This window comes from Oncorhynchus keta, chromosome 16 (genome assembly GCF_023373465.1).
Source record: "Oncorhynchus keta strain PuntledgeMale-10-30-2019 chromosome 16, Oket_V2, whole genome shotgun sequence".
Classification (NCBI taxonomy): Eukaryota; Metazoa; Chordata; class Actinopteri; order Salmoniformes; family Salmonidae; genus Oncorhynchus; species Oncorhynchus keta.
The window spans coordinates 9,181,055-9,202,556 of NC_068436.1; the positions used below are offsets into that span (position 1 = coordinate 9,181,055).

At 42.0% G+C, this 21,502-nt stretch overlaps 1 protein-coding gene and 1 long non-coding RNA gene across 2 annotated transcripts in view; one reads left to right on the plus strand and one right to left on the minus strand.

The window, feature by feature from the left end:
* The window catches only part of LOC118395572 (myoneurin-like), a 23,657-nt gene extending 9,001 nt beyond the window's left edge, over nucleotides 1-14,656 (minus strand). Inside the window, exons 1-4 of the mRNA XM_052465155.1 lie at nucleotides 9,215-14,656; nucleotides 7,058-7,188; nucleotides 6,703-6,861; nucleotides 584-748 (exon numbers count right to left, since the gene is read on the minus strand). Coding sequence (XP_052321115.1) covers nucleotides 584-748; nucleotides 6,703-6,861; nucleotides 7,058-7,188; nucleotides 9,215-9,488 — 729 coding nt within the window. The 5' untranslated portion in view covers nucleotides 9,489-14,656. The remainder of the gene's footprint in view (nucleotides 1-583; nucleotides 749-6,702; nucleotides 6,862-7,057; nucleotides 7,189-9,214) is intronic.
* LOC127908088 (uncharacterized) lies at nucleotides 9,422-16,078 on the plus strand. Its single transcript, XR_008066167.1, has 2 exons — nucleotides 9,422-9,571; nucleotides 14,674-16,078. It is a non-coding gene; the product is annotated as an uncharacterized LOC127908088 (long non-coding RNA).
* Nucleotides 16,079-21,502: the final 5,424 nt, after the last annotated feature.

The following is a 21,502-nucleotide window of genomic DNA, read 5'->3' on the forward strand; positions in this document are numbered from 1 at the left end:
CTGACTAAATACTTTTTTGCCCCAATGGTTATGTACATATCTACCTCAATTATCCTAGTACCGGTACCCCGTGTAATCATTACTCATTATGTATTTATTATTATTCTGTTATTACTTTTCTATTATTTCTCTATTTTATTTCTCACTGCATTGTTGGGAAGGGCCCATAACAATGTCAATGAGCGTCATCACTATCTTTCCATTATGGTACCTCAAACTGTCCTGATTACCAGCTGAGAAACTTTTAAGAGTTGATTTTACTCCTGGCTCAGAGTTGGTCTGAGCAGTGTTTTAACATCATCCTAAAAACTATTCTGAGCTTAGAGGTTTTTTGTTGTTGTCTTAAAACAGGTTTTAACCAAATTCCTATGACCTCTTCTGAGACGCTTTGTGGCTACAACCCCAGGGAAGTCTCAGAGTAGAAGCGCTGATCGAGGATCAGGTCCCCATCTGTCTATATTGTGTTATTCATTATGATCTAAAAGGCTAAACTGATCCTAGTTCAGCACTCCTACTCTGAGAGGCTTTGTGGATACGAGCTCTGACATAATACCATTCTGACAGTAGTTTACAGTGGACTCACCTCAGTGAGACTGTATGTGGTCCTGTGCTGCTTTGTTGGTTCCTCTGTCGGTTCAGGAGGAGGTGTAGTCTGGTTGTCCTCCATGACTATGGTCCCCTCAGGGTTCCCCAGACCCTCCTCACACCCCTCCTCCTTCACCAGCAGCACCTCTGGACCCTCCTCCTCCTAGAAGAGACAGGTGATACAGATTACACAGACATACACTCCCTCAGGTACGTATACACACACAGACACTTTCAACATGGAGTGTTTACCCATCCCCACCACATGTACTGTAGTTACAGAATGACTTCATTGTTGTTAAACCCATCATGGTAGACATAAATATGACTTTGTAAGTCAAAAGTCATTATCAGACAAACCTGACTAAACTATTTCGACATGTACAGTAGGTGTTTGTTAGTGTGTGGGTATGTGTAGGTATATTTAGTAAGCATATATTGGTTAATTAAAAAGCACTGTCGGGTGTATGCAGAATAGGGTGTGATGTATACTAAAGAGAGTCTCAATGAATGTCTTAGAATGAAAAGTTTTCAATACACAATATATAAACCACACATACGTCTCAACTAAAAATCTGCATGAACTTGATAAACTGCACTCATTTACAAGAAGTAATAGAAGTAATGATAAAGGCATTTGTGAACGTCATATAGTCTACACAGTACAAACACAATATGAACTTCTTGAAGAACAATCTGGCCTTAATGGCCATATACTCTCTCCACCAAACACAGCCAGAAGAGGATTGGCCACCCCTCAGTCTTCTCTACGTTTCTTCCTAGGTTCCTGCCTTTCTAGAGAGTTTTTCCTAGACACTGTGCTTCTACATCTGCATTGTTTACTGTTTGGGGCTTTAGGCTGGGTGTCTGTATAGCACTTTGTTACAACTGCTGATGTAAAAAGGGCTTTATAAATACATTTGATTTTTATTTGATGTAACAGACTTTTTAGTGTTAATAGATTTTTATTTATTTTTTATTTAACTAGGCAAGTCAGTTAAGAACAAATTCTTATTTACAATAATGGCCTAACCCGGACAACGCTGGGCCAATTGTGCGCCGCCCTATGGGACTCCCAATCACGGCCGGTTGTGATACAGCCTGGAATCGAACCAGGGTCTGTCGTGACTCCTCTAGCACTGAGATGCAGTGCCATAGACCGCTGTGCCTTAGACCGCTGGCTTATATATCACAAAATGTCTGGACGCAATATTTTACTCAGGAATATTCAACATTGAAATCTGTTACTCTCATTATTGCAAATGCATCTGTGGATCTTTTCTGTTGACAACAATAGATATTAACATGTGTCCTTTAATGATTGGAATGGTTACCAATCACGTAACTTCTGGGACAATATCATATCAATATTTGACTCCAATTACCGATTTAAATTAAATAAAAAATATTCTTATTTTTGTATTATTATTATTATAACTTTTTTGCTACTGTAGGTAGCGTTAGCTGGCGCTAGTCGGCTGTACCTGCGCAAAAACTCCCGATATTTTTCATCCTATAGCTTGTTCTCCATCTTGTTTTTAAATAGTGAGCCAATATGTTTTCAGCACTATTATTTCCCTGATTCATCAACTCGATTTCTCATGCTCTCTCCTCTCTCTGCAGCAGACATATAGTGAGCAATACGTTTGGAACATCAAATCGGAATACATATTGAATTGTGAGAAGCGTGATACATATTTTATAGGCACCTAAGTATTGTGATAATATCATATGAGGCCCCTGGCAATCCCCAGCCCTACTTTCTATGTTATATAGTGGAATGTTTTTCTGCTGGTGTATCCTGAGGTAGCTCGTCACCCAGAACCTCTTCCACAGTGCGTACATGTGATGGACTTTAGCAAACTACAGTATCTTCTGTCAAGGGAGGAGCTGGTTTTCAGAGTGTATATTTATTACTTTTAACACATTTCCGTTACTTTTCTATTATCTCTCTATATTCTCTCTCTGCATTGTTGGGAAGGGCTGTAAGTAAGCATTTCACCGTTAGTCCACACCTGTTGTTTACAAACCATGTGACAAATAACATTTGATTGGATTCAGCAACGTTGGTGACCAGGGCGGGATCATTTCGATACGCTTTGGCTAGTCACACATTGGCTAGCTTTCAATAAATTTGCTGGACACAAATGCTCTTAAAGAAGGTGTAATAGTGAAGCATGTGTTGGTGACAGTTCTACGGTCTCCATGAGAGGCCACAGGCTTTTGGCATAGATGGTAAAAGATCTCTGGACAAACATTTTATGTGTGTGATTGATAGGTTACACTATATTTAGATACTGAGACACATTTGCTATTTGTCTCCAAAATCAATAAATGGTGGAACACTATTTGTGACGGTGTTCTTTGTTCGGGTGTACAGTGCATTCGGAAAGTATTTAGACCTCTTGACTTTTTCTAAATTTTCTTACATTTACAGCCTTATTCTAAAATGTATCATTATTTTTCCCCCTCATCAATCTACACACAACGCTCCATAATGACAAAGCTAAAACAGGTTTTTATAAATATTTACACTTTTTATTTTTTAAATTTTATTCTTTATATCACATTTACATAAGTAGTACTTTGTTGAAGCACCTTTGGCAGCAATTACAGCCTCGAGTCTTCTTGGGTATGACGCTACAAGCTTGGCACACCTGTATTTGGGAAGTTTCTCCCATTCTTTTCTGCAGATCCTGTCAAGCCCTGTCAGGTTGGATGGGGAGTGTCGCTGCACAGCTATTTTCAGGTCCCTCCAGAGATGTTCAATCGGGTTCAAATCCGGGCTCTGGATGGGCCACTCAATGACATTCAGAGACTTGTCCTGTAGCCACTCCTGTGTTGTCTTGGCTGTGTGCTTAGGGTCGTTGTACTGTTGGAAGGTGAACCTTCACCCCAGTCTGAGGTCCTGAGCAGTTTTTCACCAAGGATCTTTCAGTACTTTGCTCCGTTCATCTTTCCCTCGACCCTGACTAGTCTCCCAGTCCCTGCCGCTGAAAAACATCCCCACAGCATGATGCTGCCACCACCATGCTTCACCGTAGGGATGTTGCCAGGTTTCCTACAGATGTGACGCTTGGCATTCAGGCCAAAGAGTTCAATCTTGGTTTCATCAGGCCAGATAATCATGTTTCTTGGTCTGAGAGTCTTTAGGTGCCTTTAAGGCAAACTCCAAGCGGGCTGTCACGTGTCTTTTACTGAGGAGCGGCTTCCGTCTGGCCACTCTACCATAAAAGCCTGATTGGTGGAGTGCTGCAGAGATGGTTGTCCTTCTGGAAATGTTTGTTTTTTGCTCTGACATGCACTAACAACTGTGGGACCTTATATAGATGTGTGTGCCTTTCCAAATCATGTCCAATCAATTGAATTTAACACAGGTGGACGCCAATCAAGTTGTAGAAATAGCTCAAAGATGAGCAATTGAAACAGGATGCACCTGATCTCAATTTCGAGTCTCATAGCAAAGGGTCTGAATACTTAAGGTATTTCAGCTTTTTATTTATTTCTATTAGCAAATATGTATAAAAACCTGTTTTTGCTTTTTCATTATCGGGTATTGTGTGTAGATTGATGAAGAAAAACATGAATTTAATATATTTTAAAATAAGGCTAATGTAACAATGTGGAAAAACTCAAGGGGTCTGAATACTTTCCGAAGGCACTCACTGTATATGCACGAAACGTACATTATGGTAAAATTTGCCTCACATTCTGTCATAGTTAGTAGAATAATGAATGGATTGGTAAGATTTTGGCACTGTCCACTTTTAGAAGGTTAGTAGGAAAGTTAATCATTTAAACCACCTAAATATACTCACATTTACTGAAACTCATAAAAAACTAAAACATATTTCCCAAATACTTTTTCTATAATCCTAAAAGCTCTCATTCTCCATACCAATGGATCAAACACTATGCATGCCCACCATGAGATTGGGCAGCTGCAATTTGAGAACTCATCTGGTTTAGAAATCAAACTCTGGTTATCTTATTGCAAAGCACATTGTACAACTGTTTTTAGAGGAGATGTCATGAAAAGTATGCTATATGTATTGGCTAATATGCAGCCGTCATTTTGATACCTCCATTCTAGCATTCATGACACACACATTTTTCTATCTTCATGCTTTTGTTTAGGTTTCTATGCAAATTATACGATTGAATGTTTATTTAATCTTGCAGCTAGTTACTTGAAATGAGACAAAACATTATTTTTAAAAATTGGATTCACTGTCAAAGAAAGCTAATGAAACACAAATTGACATTTACAGTAGCTGACTGGGCTAGTCAAACTAACATTTTTCTAGCTTTCAATAAATTGGCTAAACGGTCAACAAAGTTACCTCTTCATACGATCCAAACAATTGGTATTGCATGCTGCATATTTCAAGTGCACTTAAACAGATATTTATCTTATTTCAGTCTTTGAGAGTTAGCTATAGCTGTTCCTCTTCATTAGACAGCAGTTTGCATTTTCACAAGAGGCAGTGTTTGCGTCGTAGATAGAAGCAGACCATTGGCTGTCTTCATCACAACGGGTATGTGATTAGTTCAAAGTTTAGCAGTTTCGAAAATCTGCCCAACAAAATTATTGAATATACTTCTTATGAGAATTTAAAGTACCAACAAATGTAATAGTCATCATAAAAATGTTTTAGTGTTGTTAGGTTCTAATTCTCAGAGTAAAACACTCAACGAACATTGTGAAAGCTTAACCAAGTTTATTCTTCCCAGAGGATAAATACAGCTGCATTAGACAAAAACATGTTCACACAAGCACTGATATTTAAACGTTCCTCATTGGCTGAGTCTCCTCCTACCCATCTGTACAAACATGGTTCTTTACTGCTAGGCAGAACACCAGTGATACGAGCCATAAACTTTAATTTTTCCCTTTAAGGTGACCTGAAATTAAGTCAACCCCCCTTCATCACTAATCCATGGCTCTCTTCCCTTATCAATGCCTGCCACATGTAATCGCTTCCCTGCACTCAACACATTCCAAGCTTAATTGCACACACTATATACCTTGCTCCTATAACCATTAACTTCTGGTGTTGACACTCTAAACCTCAGCACTCCATCAGTGACATGAATAGGTACATTTTCATATTCTCAGAACCCAACACTGTCATATACAAAAATCAGCTCCTTCCTCGACGGGGATCAATAAACTTCACATTTTTCGGCCCTCCACCTAGTCTATCTCACGTGGACCTTCAGGTGCCTCTTCAGATGGTGCTGGTGGGAGAACCTCTTCTCACACTGGAGGCAGCTGTAGGGTTTCTCCCCTGTGTGGACTCTTTGGTGCCTCTTCAGGTCACAAGCCTGGGCGAAGCATTTGTGACACTGGGTACAACTGAAGGGTTTCTCCCCCGTGTGGACCCTCTGGTGGATTTCCACCTTCTGGGGGCAGCTGAAGCCTTTGTTACAGAACATGCAGAGGAACCGTTTTTCTTTACTATTGCCTGATGTGTTTCCCCCTCCCTGAGTCTGGGCTCTAGCCTTGTCGTTTGAATTCGATACCTGATCGAAAAGGATGTGGCAGTGAGAATCGGAAGGCCCAATCAACGTGGACACTGTGTCACGATCCCTGAGCGAATGTAAAGGGGAGTGGGTTGCGACATTTGGATTTGTCTCTGAGCTTTTCCTGTAATCTAAGAAACCTCTGCCCTGTGAGAGTCCGTATCCTAGGTGATTATCTGCATTCCACGTGGAAGGAACCTCACACTCCACTTTCACTTCATCTATGACCAAACCCTCCCCTTTCTTATCTAGGCAACCTTCAGAGTATACACTACTATTGAATCGGTTCCAGTCCCCTCTAGATAGATCAATCTCTAAACCCAAGGTCATATTGCCAGGGTCCATCTCTGAAGTGTAAGAACAAGACGGATCATCTAACGTGTCACCTGAGTCCCGATGGGACTGAACCATCCTCAGGCTCGGGTTACCTTGAAGTAAATACTCTGAGCCGGGAGCAGGATCAAATCCTGTGTGACAGACCAATCGCCCTTGGTCTGATCTGTAGTCAGATCCTGTGTCTAGCCTTTGTGTTTCAGTTAAAGTCTCGGTGTCTGTCTCTGTCTTGAGAACGGCGTTCAGCGTTCCACTGACCTCCGTGATCCTGCGTCGGGTCCTGGGTTGCGCTGGGGCGGTGGTAGTGTCCTCCGTGGGTACAGGGGGCGCTCCAGCCTGGATGTCTCTGCTGTGACGTGTATCCTCCTCTCCTTCAGACCTCTCCTGCTTGACCCCAGGACCTGCAGCCTCTGCAGACTGACAAAAGAAGAGAGGAGGTTATTACTGGTACATGAGTTGAATTGTATAACAATGTCGTAGGGAAGTTTTACAAGCTCTCATATGGCAGATGTACATGTAAACAAGTAAATAGCTGAGGGGAGCTTTTCTGAAATAAACTGGCCAAATTTCATTTACAATTTAATTGTAGATGTTTATGTAATACTACACTCACCTCTATCACGTTAACATGCTGGGTTGAGGTTCCACTCAGCTCATCAACAGTGATTGGTGGGTCATCTCGCCATGTATTGTGTCCCGCTGGCTTCACAAAGCTCCTGTGACCTCCAGTGAGGTGTCCTTCACCTGAGAAAGTGAAGGGGGGGATATACTTTTTATTGATCAATGTATTATGTTCCATGCAACACATTGCCTTCATTGATTAAATAATAGTAAATGCAGTAAATTAAACTGGTTAGGATTTTATATTGTTTCTTTGTTCAAGATAGCTAAGTAATCTGGGGAATTATTGCATACTATCCAAAAACTGACCAAGACCCAATTCCAGGGCACGGGGCGACAGGCACTGAGTTATACACAGTTGAAGTCGGTAGTTTACATACACTTAGGTTGGAGTCATTAAAAACTTGTTTTTCAACCACTCCACAAATTACTTGTTAACAGACTATAGTTTTGGCAAGTCGGTTAGGACATCTACTTTGTGCATGACACAAGTATTTTTTCCAACAATTGTTTACAGATTATTTTACTTTATCACAATTCCAGTGGGTCAGAAGTTTACATACACTAAGTGGACTGTGCCTTTAAACAGCTTGGGAAATTCCAGAAAATTATGTCATGGGGTAGAAGCTTCTGATAGGCTAATTGACACCATTTGAGTCAATTGGAGGTGTACCTGTGGATGTATTTCAAGGCCTACCTTCAAACTCAGTGCCTCTTGCTTGACATCATGGAAAAATCAAAGGAAAACAGCCAAGACCTCAGAAAAAAATGGTAGACCTCCACAAGTCTGGTTCATCCTTGGGAGCAATTCCCAAAAGCCTGAAGGTACCACATTCATCTGTACAAACAATAGTATGCAAGTATAAACACCATGGGACCACGCAGCCGTCATACCGCTCAGGAAGGAGACACGTTCTGTCTCCTAGAGATAAACGTACTTTGGTGCGAAAGGTGCAAATCAATCCCAGAACAGCAAAGGACCTTGTGAAGATACTGGAGGAAACAGGTACAAAAGTATCTATATTCACAGTAAAAAGAGTCCAATATCAACATAACCTGAAAGGCCGCTCAGCAAGGACGAAGCCACTGCTCCAAAACTGCCATAAAAAAAAACAGACTAGGGTTTGCAACTGCACATGGGGACAAAGATTGTACTTTTTGGAGAAATGTCCACTAGTCTGATGAAACAAAAATAGAACTGTATGGCCATAATGAGCATTGTTATGTTTGGAGGAAAGAGGAGGAGGCTTGCAAGCCGAAGAACATCTTCCCAACTGTGAAGCACAGAGGTGGCAGTATCATCTTGTGGGTGTGCTTTGCTGCAGAAGGGACTAGTGCACTTCACAAAATAGATGGCATCATGAGGTAGGGAAATGATGTGGATATATTGAAGGAACATCTCAAGACATCAGTCAGGAAGTTAAAGCTTGGTCGCAAATGGATCTTCCAAATCGACAATGATCCCAAGCATACATCCACAGTTGTGGCAAAATGGCTTAAGGACAACAAAGTCAAGGTATTGGAGTGGCTATCACAAGGCCCTGACCTCAATCCCATAGAAAAGTTGTGGGCAGAACTGAAAAAGTGTGTGCGAGCAAGGAGGCCTACAAACTTGACTCAGTCACACCAGCTCTGTCAGGAGGAATGGGTCAAAATTCACCCAACTTATTGTGGGAGGCATGTTGAAGTTTCCCCAAAACATTTGACCCAAGTTAAACAATTTAAAGGCAATGCTACCAAATACTAATCGAGTGTATGTAAACTTCTGACCCACTGGGAATGTGATGAAAGAAATAAAAGCTTAAATAAATCACTCTACTATTATTCTGACACTTCACATTCACATAAAGTGGTGATCCTAACTGACCTGAAACAGGGGATTTTTACTAGGATTAAATGTCAGGAATTGTGAAAAACTGAGTTAAAATGTATTTGGCGAAGGTGTATGTAAAATTCCGACTTCAACTGTATGAATGGCGACAGGCACCGAGTTAAATATGAATGGCTACAGGAACTGAGTTAAATATGAATGGCGACAGGAACTGAGTTATATATGAATAGTGACAGGCACTGAGTAGTATATGAATGGCGACAGGCACCGAGCAATATATGAATGGCGACAGGCCGCGCAGCCTTCTGCGAGGTATACCTCTTGCCATTCCTCTGAATTGGTCGAGGATCTTGACACTACTGGCGAGGACGCGCTCTCGCGGTGTCCTCTCTGCGCGCTCCCGTGATACCTTCAGTTCCAGAAGCTGTAGTTTCCTCCGCAATGCCCTGTTTTCTTTCTGGCTTTTAGTTATTTCCAAACGAAACACTGCATAGTCGTCGTCTACGAGCTTACAGATATCTGCCACGGCTGCATTCGCTAGCACCTCCATGATGGAGGCTATTTGAGTGTGAAAAACCATACAGTTAGCCATTGCTAGCAGCTAACTAGCGTTACCTAAAAAAAAACGTATTTTAACCAAGTCCCGCCCCCAACGCGAATTAAAGACTACATGGGGTGAGTATGTGATGCTGTGCAGTTAAATTAGTCATATTTTGAGTTCCATGTTGTCAATAAACGTCTTAATAGGAACAATAAAAACGCTAATGTGGAAATTATTCTTGGTCACTGTTCACTTCCGTTACACTGGAGAGAAAGGATGTTATTGGGTGGCGTCATAGCTCAAAGGGTGTGGCTAAAAATGAGTGATATGCGCGCTGTTCTTTGAATTACGGTACTGCTTATTATGTTACACATCAAGTCTTCAAGGTTTTATAGCAAACTACACCTATTGTGGTGTATTGCCACCACCTACTGTACGGGGTATTGAAACAAAAAGATTCCATTGTGGGAAGGGGCGTAAACCGAGATCATACACAAAATACATCAAGATACCACTCCACTCCTTCAGTCACAGTTCAAATCCCATCCCTAAACAGGCTCAGGTGCCTGTGAGGATGGAGCATTAAATCGATAGGATTCCTTGTAATGCATCTGCTGTCAAATCCCGGTGTCCCAAAAAAAAAAACATGCTGAAGCAGTGAAGAGAGTGGCTGAGGAAGATGGTACAGGGTGAGGGATCCTTAGAGGATTTCTGTGAGTAGGCAGAAACTAAGAGAGTGATGGAAATATTGTGCTTCAGTAAGGTAGGTTTCTTGGCATTCATAGCTATGGTTGTCAATTGTATTGCAGAAATGGATCTAAAGTTGCAGAAAATAGAGGTTGTGGTAGCAGCGGGAGAGAAATACTTGGGATTGCGAGGTTTTACTGCAGAACAGTTGTAGGGGGTGTGGAGTGGTAGTGTTCTGTCCTCCCAGACCATTAGATGTAGCTAGCAGGAGCAGATAGCTAAAACGCCCCTTTCCTGGAATGACGTGCTAGCCATAGAGCGATCAGTTTATTCTAGGTAATAGTTTAAGACAACAAAAATCACAAACTACATTGCTTTGCTGCGATTTATTTGATGAATTCTTGTCTCACATGATATATTCAGCTCTCCTGTGTCCTGCTCCAAGAGATCAGCCAAGTGCTATTCACCTGTGGTGTAAAGTACTTAAGAAATACTTAAAAATATTTTTACTTAAGTAGTTTTTGGGGTATCTGTACTTTACTATTTATACTTTTGACAACTTTTACTTTACTACATTCCAAAAGAAAATTATGTACTTTTTACTCCATACATTTTCATTGACACCCAAAAGGTACTCTTTACATTTAGAATGCCTAGCAGGACAGGAAAATTATAAAATTCACACACTTATCAAGAGAACATCCCTGGTCATCCCTACTGCCTCTGATCTGATGACTCACTAAACACATGCTTCGTTTGTAAATAATGTCTGAGTGTTGGAGTGTGCCCCTGGCTTTCCGTAAATTAAAATAAGGAAGGAAATAATGCCGTCTGGTTTGCTTAAAATAAGGAATTGGAAATTATTTATACTTTTACTTTTGATAGTTAAGTAAATTTTAGCAATTACATTTACTTTTGATACTTAAGTATATTTCAAATCAAATACTTTTAGACTTTTACTCAAGTAGTACTTCACTGGGTGACTTACACCTCTACTCTAGTCATTTTCTATTACTTTTACTCAAATATAATAATTGTGTACTTTTTTCACAACTGCTATTCACTGACTGCTAGCTAATGAAACACAAATGGACATTTACAGTAGCTGGCTTGACTAGTCAAACATGAGCTAGCTTTCAATAAATTGGCTAAATGGTCAATGGAGTCTTCATACAATCAAAACAATTCGTATTGCATGCTGCATATTTCAAGTGCACTCAAACAGATATTTATCTTATTTCAGTCTTTGGGATCTAGCTATATCTGTTCCTCTTCAGACAGCAGCTCGCTTCTGACTGGTGACAAATTTGTTTTATATTACAATTTTAACATGGAATGTGGACAATTCTATTGTTCCCGTCAGGAGCCCAGGCTTTTGCCAAAGATGCTAGAGTTCCCCGTCTCTGGACCACACAAGCTTTAGATTGCATTCTGCTAAGGTCCTTGCCTCTCTACATCGGTCAGCTACATTGGTGACCAGGGTGGGATCCTTTCAATATGCCTATAGGGCCTGGACACACATGCGCCTAGAGAGTAGGGGTAATACTGAAGAATGCGGCGATAACAGTTCTACAGTCTCCGTCAGAGACCCAGGCTTTTGGCATAGATGGTAAAGCTCTCATATCTGGACTACAACATTGTAAGATTGTGCCCTCCACTGCACTTGATATACATTGATTGGTAGGTTACACTATATTTACATACTCCAAATAGTGCCTGAAATACCTTTGCTATTTGTCTCCGTACTCAATAATCAATCAATGAATCACATTTATTTATAAAGCCCTTTTTACATCAGCAGATGTCACAAAGTGCTTATACAGAAACCCAACCTAACACTCCACAAACAGCAAGCAATGCAGATGTAGAAGCACGGTGGCTAAGAAAACTCCCTGGAATGGTAGGAACCTACAGAGGAACCAGGCTCTGAGGGGTGGCCAGTCCTCTTCTGGGTGTACTGGGTGGAGATGAGTACGTGGCCATTATGGCCAGATTGTTCTTCAAGATAAATAAAAAATAAACACTTTATGGTGTTCTTTGTTCAAAGTTATACGCATGAAGTGAACATTATGAAAAGCATGTCACCGTCAACTTTTAGAAGGTTAGGAAAGTTAATCATGTAAACCACCTAATTATACTCACATTCACTGAACATTTAGTGTTTAAAACTCAAACATTCATTTCCCAACTGCTTTTTGTATAATCCTACAGCCTCTGTATCATTCGCCATACCTTATATTCCAATGCATCCAACATTATGCATATGTCCACCATGATATTGGGCACCTGCTATTTGAGAACTCATCTGGTATAGAAATCAAACTCTGGTTTTCTTATTGAAGAGCACATTGTACAACTGTTTTTAGAGAAATTGTATTGCAAGGTATGCTATATGTGTAAGGATATGCCATATGTATGGGCGAATATGCATATTCTGCTGTCGTTTTTCAACCTCCATTCTAAAGTACATGACACACACATCTTTCTATCTACATTTATTTGGGTTTCAGTGCAAATTATATGATAGAATGTTTCTTTAAGCCTCCAGCTAGTTACTTGAAATGAGACATACAATCATGCCAAAACCAATTTAAACATGAAATTCACTAACCGAGAGATCCCTAGCTAATGAAACACACATTTTACAGTAAAGGTTGGGATATAATGGAATTGAAAATGCTTGAGTTAGTGGATGCTCTCTTTGTACAGAGCCAACACCGGCAGTGGATTATACATATGAATCCTAAGGATGTTAATTCAAAGGAACCCAGAGAAGGGTCACGTTAATCATGCCCCGAGCCCCAAGGAAGGCTTCAACAATAAAACGGGTGACCATAACTCGTATGGTTCTTCATTTCAGCATATACCATGGATATTCATGTAACATATGAGGACTCCCAATACGTCGTGGGTACCAGACCCGAAGGACTCTATGCCTCACAGCCCTCCTTTCTACTCCCCCCCAGACATGCCTCCCGACACCTCCGACATGTACACAGCATTAGGATGTGTTTGATGGGGTGGTCAGTACTATTTTTTTTGTGGATACCATCAAGGCCTCTGTAGCCGCACTTTTAGATATGGCGATTGGAGAGTATATAAGAGAAAAATGCCATGGTTGTGAGATCAATCACCCCAGCCAGCGACAACATCCTTGTTGATATGACCCACCCAAGTACCTCTCCTTCAACCACTTTGATGAACTGGTGAAAAGACTGTGGTCCGGCCGTTTTTTAACATCGATGGTCAGAGCCCTGGAGTCTATGAGTCTATGGTGTATGGGTCTATGGTGTGACAGATACATTCCTACATGAACTGAAGGAGGCGATCTTCATCCATGAGAGACTCAAAGAAACCAGGAAAGCACTGGTGGACAACAACAAATACAAGGAAGCTTTGGTGGCTGATGTAGTGACTTTCTGGCCCAATAAACCCCAAGAAAACGAGTAACATTATTATTATTTTTAAATAGATAGTATGCAAATTGTTACCCATTGTTTATATGTTAAAGAGAATAAATGCATTTTTTCTTTTGAGAGGAAGTGGACAATGTATCGCTCTACACATCCAACAATACAGGGGTTAATGCAGAGCGTGTGTTAAAAATGGAACAAATCATGAGTCGGGGAAGACTACACTGGTCACAACAGGTATCACGTCTTGTGGATGATTCTGAAGAACTAGAAACATCCTTGTCTAAGATTTTAGTTTATTTGTTTGAACCATCATTTAATTGTAACATGTATCATATTTTGTTGTTAATATACTTGTATAACGGATGTATGTGTTTTAAAATTCAGAGATATATAAGTCTGTAAATGTAAACCAAGTATACCATGTGTTGCATGCATGGGTCATTGAGAAAACAGGTAATAATATCTTGCTTCGTATCCTGAATTGTCTGAATGTATGTATATGAAATGTTGTCATTATTTTTAATGGGCTTATTAATGTTATTGTACATCAGTGAGGCAAGAAGGGTAGCTGAGTAGATGATGAAATACATTTATTATACCCCCTCTAACCCAGGGTCTTTCTGCGGGAAGGAGAGGTTCCAGAGAGCTATAGTTGAAGAAACAGGTAGCAGGTTAGGCGATGCTCATGTGAATGATTGGCTAGCAGAACAGGATGCTTACACTCTGCATAAACCGGTGCGAAAACAATTTCCTCTAAATATATATTTTTTCTACTCATCCCATGTCCCGGTTTCAGGCGGATCTATGTGGCATGCAGGCACTTGCTGATAAAAAGGATGGAAATCGATACATGCTAACAGTTATAGACATTTGATCTAAAATAGCATTTGTAAGGGTCTTAAAGAAATAAGAGTGGGGCAGAGGTGACCCGGGCCTTCAACAGTTGAGTATTAGAGGAAGAGGTGGTGGAGGCAGTGGGGGTTAACTTAAACCCTCATGCAGGATAAAAACACCTCCATTCGAGTGTACACTGGAGCACAGTGGATTTTACCTGACTCTCCCCAGTAATGTCTGCAGATATGCACTGCTCAAAAAAATAAAGGGAATACTTAAACGCCTCTACTTCACCACAGGAATACCATTACAGAATCACCCACCACAACAGGACCAAGCGGTGTGGTAACGGGCAACAGCAAAAGCAGCAGCAGGAGAAGCAACAGAGGCAGCAGCAGCAGGAGCAGCAGCAGCAGCAGTGGGAGAGGCTGCACTATTTGGAGGAATGGACATGGGAGGAAGAATTGGAAGGTAAAGGACCCTGGGCACAGCCTGGAGAATATCGCCGCCCCAAAGAAGAGCTGGAGGCGGTGAAGGCGGAGAGGCGCTGGTATGAGGAGGCAGCACGGCGGCGTGGATGGAAGCCCGAGAGTCAGCCCCAAAAATTTCTTGGGAGGGGTCACAAAAAAACAGTTTTATTAGTGCATTGTAAAACAAATATTATATTAATGATGATAGGTCCTTTTTTTCAATATTAAATTATTAACCTAATGTTCTAATAATTTTTAGGGATCCTGTCAGTCACAGGCCCTTAGAATTGTCCTAACTTTCCCCCCCATACGGCGCTGTATGGGTCGATCTGCGCGCTCTCGTGCGGTCTTCAGTTCCAGTAGCTGTAGTTTCCTCTGTAATCACGTTCTTTCTGGCTTTGAGTTAGTTCCAAACAAAACACAGCAGTCGTCTACAAGTTTACAGATCTCTGCCACGGCTGCATTTGCTAGCACCCCTCCATATGGTTCACATCCCTTTGACAGGATTTCTTACAATGCTTCGGTTGTCAACTCACTGAGTCCCCAAAAAGCATTCTGCTGCACTCTGATTTCTTCATTTGTGCTGTGCAGTTTATGACCATTGCAAAAAATGCTACAAAGTTCACCCGTTTCACATGTAATATAGTGCATTCAGAAAGTTCAGACCCCTTGACTCTTTCCACATATTGTTACCTCTTAAAGCCTAATTCTAAAATTGATTAAACCCCCAATCTACACACAATACCCCATAATGACAAAGCAAAAACAGGTTTAGACATGTTTGCAAATAAATGTGATATAATAGAAATTGATATGATTTATATGTTTAAGGTAATGTTAAGATAATGACAAAATATTCCACCCTGAAACCATATAATTGTGTGAAATTTATTAGAATCATAAAACTATAATCTGATGTGTGTAGTTTTAGTCAGAATTAGGACCTTTTTGTTCCTTTTTAGTATGTAAGCAGGGTGCAAGTGGGAAACAAAAGGTAAGAGGAGCTATCGACAGACAAGTTGTACTACTGTACTCCTTACAGGACATTCTGTCTCCACCCGCAGAAAATTATGAAACATGTTGCAGATTCAACAATGTATCTGTGTAGTGGAAAAACACTGGCTGTCTGAGCAAGGCATACCTTAAGATTTGAACTTGTTTGTGTGTGTTATAAACACTGTTTGCATTTTTGATTTTAGAGCGCTCTCGTGAATAAACATTTTGACTATTCTAAGCTGGGCACTCTGTCTGTTTCATTTAAACCAGAACCTTACAAACTCTGGATTGCAGACTGAGTAGATTAATTGAAGTTTATGAACATTGATGTGAAATTCTCATAACAAAATGTGAAACTGAAATATCAAATTTACACTAGTAAACTCAACAGAAAAATAAATGTCCCTTTTTCAGAATCCTGTCTTTCAAAGATAATTTGATAAAATCCAAATAACTTCACATATCTTCAATGTAAAGGGTTTAAACACTGTTTACCATGCACCTAATGAACATGCACCTGTGGAATGGTCGTTAATACACTAACAGTTTACAGACGGTTGGCAATTAAGGTCACAGTTATGAAAATTTAAGACACTAAAGAGGCCTTTCTACTGACTCGGGAAAACACCAGAAGAAAGATGCCCAGGGTCCCTGCTCGTCTGCGTGAACGTGCCTTGGGCATGCTGCAAGGAGGCATGAGGATGGCAGATGTGGCCAGGGCAATAAATTGCAATGTCCGTACTGTGAGACACCTAAGACAGCGCTACAGGGAGACAGGACGGACAGCTGATCATCCTCACCTAACACCACCTGCACAGGATCGGTACATCCGAACTTCACACCTGCGGGACAGGTACAGGATGGTAACAACAACTGCCAGAGTTACACCAGGAACGCACATCAGTGCTCAGACTGTACTCAATAGGCTGAGAGAGGCTGGACTGAGGACTTGTAGGCCTGTTGTAAGCCAGGTCCTCACCAGACATCACCGGCAACAACGTCACCTATGGGCACAAACCCACTGTCGCTGGACCAGACAGGACTGGCAAAAAGTGCTCTTCACTGATGAGTTGCGGTTTTGTCTCACCAGGGGTGATGGTCGGATTCGCATTTATCGTTGAAGGAATGAGCGTTACACCGAGGCCTGTACTCTGAAGCGGGATCGATTTGGAGGTGGAGGGTCCGTCATGATATGGGGCGGTGTGTCACAGCATCATCGGACTAAGCTTGTTGTCATTGCAGGCAATCTCAACGCTGTGCGTTACAGGGAAGACCTCCTCCCTCATATGGTACCCTTCCTGCAGGCTCATCCTGACATGAGCCTCCAGCACGACAATGCCACCAGCCATACTGCTCGTTCTCTGCGTGATTTCCTGCAAGACAGGAATGTCAGTGTTCTGCCATGGCCAGCAAAGAGCCCGGATCTCAATCCCATTGAAAATGTCTGGGACCTGTTGGATCGGAGGGTGAGGGCTTGGGCCATTCCCCCCAGAAATGTATGGGAAGAGCGAGGTAACATCTCACAGTAAGAACTGGCAAATATGGTGCAGTCCATGAGGAGGAGCTGTACTGCAATACTTATTGCAGCTGGTGGCCACACCAGATACTGACTGTTACTTTTGATTTTGACCCACCCTTTGTTCAGGGACACATTATTACATTTCTGTTAGTCACATGTCTGTTCAACTTGTTCTGTTTCTGTCTCAGTTGTTGAGTCTTAGTTTCATACAAATATTTACACGTTAAGTTTGCTTTAAATAAACGCAGTTTACAGTGAGAGGACATTTATTTTTTTGCTGAGTTTATTCAGACCCTTTACACAGTACTTTGTTGAAGCACCTTGGCAGCAACTGCAGCCTCGAGTCTTCTTGGGTATGATGCCACAAGCGTGGCACACCTGTATTCGGGGAGTTTCTCTCATTCCTCTCTGCAGATCCTCTCAATTTCTGTCAGGTTGGATGGAGAGTGTTGCTGCACAGCTATTTTCAGATCTCTCCAGAGATGTTAGGTTGGGTTCAAGTCCGGGCTCTGGCTGGACACTCAAGGACATTCAGAGACTTGTCCTGAAGCCACTCCTACGTTGTCTTGGCTGTGTGCTTAGGGTTGTTGTCCCGTTGGAAGGTGAAACTTTACCCCAGTCTGAGGTCCTGAGCGCTCTGTAGCAGATTTTCATCAAGGATCTCTCTATACTTTGCTCCATTCATCTTTGCTCGATCATGACTTATCTCCCAGTCCCTGCCACTGAAAAACTTCCCCACAGCATGATGACACCACCACCATGCTTCACCATAGAGATGGTGCCAGGCTTCCTCCAGTTCAATCTTGGTTTCATCAGACGAGAGAATCTTGTTTCTCATGGTCTGAGAGTCTTTTAGAGGCCTTTTGGCAAACTCCAAGTGGGCTGTCATGTGCCTTTTACTGAGGAGTGGGTTCCGTCTGGCCACTCTAATGGACTGATTGGTGGAGTGCTGCAGAGATGGTTGTCCTTCTGTGAGATTATCCCATCTCCACAGATGAACTTTGGAGCTCTGTCAGAGTGACCATCTGGTTCTTGGTCACTTCCTTTCGCCACCGATTGCTCGGTTTGGCCGGGTGGCCAGCTCTAGAAAGACTCTTGGTGGTTCCAAACTTCTTCCATTTAAGAATGATTGTGGCCACTGTGTTCTTGGGGACCTTCAATGCAGCATAATTTTTGTTGGTACCCTTCCCCAGATCTGGGCTTCAACACAATCCTGTCTCAGAGGTCTACGGACAATTCCTTCGACCTCATGGCTTGGTTTTTGCTCTGATATGCACTGTCAACTGTTAGAATTTAAATAGACAGGTGTATGCTTTTCCAAATCATGTCCGATCAATTGAATTTACCACAGGTGGACTCCAAGTTGTAGAAACATCAAGGATTATCAATGGAAACAGGATTCACCTGAGTTCAATTTCAAGTCTCATAACAAAGGGTCTGAATACTTACAGTGGGGCAAAAAAAGTATTTAGTCAGCCCCCAATTGTGCAAGTTCTCCCACTTCAAAATATGAGAGAGGCCTGTAATTTTCATCATAGGTACACTTCAACTATGACAGACAATGAGGGAAAAAAAATCCAGAAAATCACATTGTAGGATTTTTTAATGAATTTATTTGCAAATTATGGTGGAAAATAAGTATTTGGTCAATAACAAAAGTTTATCTCAATACTTTGTTTTTTACCCTTTGTTGGCAATGACAGAGGTCAAACGTTTTCTGTAAGTCTTCACAAGGTTTTCACACACTGTTGCTGGTATTTTGGCCCATTCCTCCATGCAGATCTCCTCTAGAGCAGTGATGTTTTGGGGCTGTTGCTGGGCAACACGGACTTTCAACTCCCTCCAAAGATTTTCTATGGGTTTGAGATCTGGAGACTGGCTAGGCCACTCCAGGACCTTGAAATGCTTCTTACGAAGCCACTCCTTCATTGCCCGGACAGTGTGTTTGGGATCATTGTCATGCTGAAAGACCCAGCCACATTTGATCTTCATTGCCCTTGCTGATGGAAGGAGGTTTTCACTCAAAATCTCACGGTACATGGCCCCATTCATTCTTTCCTTTACACGGATCAGTCGTCCTGGTTCCTTTGCAGAAAAACAGCCCCAAAGCATGATGTTTCCACCCCCATGCTTCACAGTAGGTATGGGATTCTTTGGATGCAACTCAGCATTCTTTGTCCTCCAAACACGACGAGTTGAGTTTAACAAAATATTTTGGTTTCGTCTGACCATATGACATTCTCCCAATCTTCTTCTGGATCATCCAAATGCTCTCTAGAAAACTTCAGATGGGCCTGGACATGTACTGGCTTAAGCAGGGGGACACGTCTGGCACTGCAGGATTTGAGTCCCTAGTGGCGTAGTGTGTTACTGATGGTAGGCTTTGTTACTTTGGTCCCAGCTCTCTGCAGGTCATTCACTAGGTCCCCCCGTGTGGTTCTGGGATTTTTGCTCACAGTTCTTGTTATCATTTTGACACCACGGGGTGAGATCTTGCGTGGAGCCCCAGATCGAGGGAGATTATCAGTGGTCTTGTATGTCTTCCATTTCCTAATAATTGCTCCCACAGTTGATTTCTTCAAACCAACCTATTTCAGATTCAGTCTTCCCAGCCTGGTGCAGGTCTACAATTTTGTTTCTGGTGTCCTTTGACAGCTCTTTGATCTTGGCCATAGTGGAGTTTGGAGTGTGACTGTTTGAGGTTGTGGACAGGTGTCTTTTATACTGATAACAAGTTCAAACAGGTGCCATTAATACAGGTAACGAGTGGAGGACAGAGGAGCCTCTTAGAGAAGTTGTTACAGGTCTGTGAGATCCAGAAATCTTGCTTGTTTGTAGGTGACCAAATACTTATTTTCCACCATAATTTGCAAATAAATTCTACAATGTGATTTTCTGGATTTTTCTTCTCATTTTGTCTGGCACAGTTGAAGTGTACCTATGATGAAAATGACAGGCCTCTCATCTTTTTAAGTGGGAGAACTTGCACAATTGGTGGCTGACAATACTTTTTTGCCCCACTATGTAAAGAAGGTAATTCTGTTATTTATATGTTTTCTAAAATAAAAGTAAAACAGTTTTTGCTTTGTCATGATGGGGTATTGCTGATGTGTAGATTGTTGAGATAAAAAAAAAAAAAAAAAACATTTTAGAATAAGGCTGTAACATAAAATGTGGAAAAAGTCAAGGCACTGTATCAGGATCCCTTGATTGCCAAGAAACATTCACTGGTGCAGGATCAATTACCATTTCTACCACTTACTCCTTCCACTCTTCTCACTTCTTCCAGATAGAAGGGGCCGCAATGGAGAGGCTCAAGATCCTCGGCGTGCACATCACCGAGGAGCTGAAATGGTCCCTCCACACTGACAGCGTGGTGAAGAAGTAGTGCCTCCTCAACCTTACATTTTACATTACATTTAAGTCATTTAGCAGACGCTCTTATCCAGAGCGACTTACAAATTGGTGCATACACCTTATGACATCCAGTGGAACAGCCACTTGCATCTAAATCTTTTTTTTTTTTTTTTGGGGGAGAAGGGGGGGGGTGAGAAGGATTACTTACCCTTACTTACCCTATCCTAGGTATTCCTTGAAGAGGTGGGGTTTCAGGTGTCTCCGGAAGGTGGTGATTGACTCCGCTGTCCTGGCGTCGTGGGGGATTTTGTTCCACCATTGGGGGGCCAGAGCAGCGAACAGTTTTGACTGGGCTGAGCGGGAACTGTACTTTCTCAGTGGTAGGGAGGCGAGCAGGCCAGAGGTGGATGAACGCAGTGCCCTTGTTTGGGTGTAGGGCCTGATCAGAGCCTGGAGGTACTGAGGTGCCGTTCCCCTCACAGCTCCGTAGGCAAGCACCATGGTCTTGTAGCGGATGCGAGCTTCAACTGGAAGCCAGTGGAGAGAGCGGAGGAGCGGGGTGACGTGAGAGAACTTGGGAAGGTTGAACACCAGACGGGCTGCGGCGTTCTGGATGAGTTGTAGGGGTTTAATGGCACAGGCAGGGAGCCCAGCCAACAGCGAGTTGCAGTAATCAAGACGGGAGATGACAAGTGCCTGGATTAGGACCTGCGCCGCTTCCTGTGTGAGGCAGGGTCGTACTCTGCGGATGTTGTAGAGCATGAACCTACAGGAACGGGACACCGC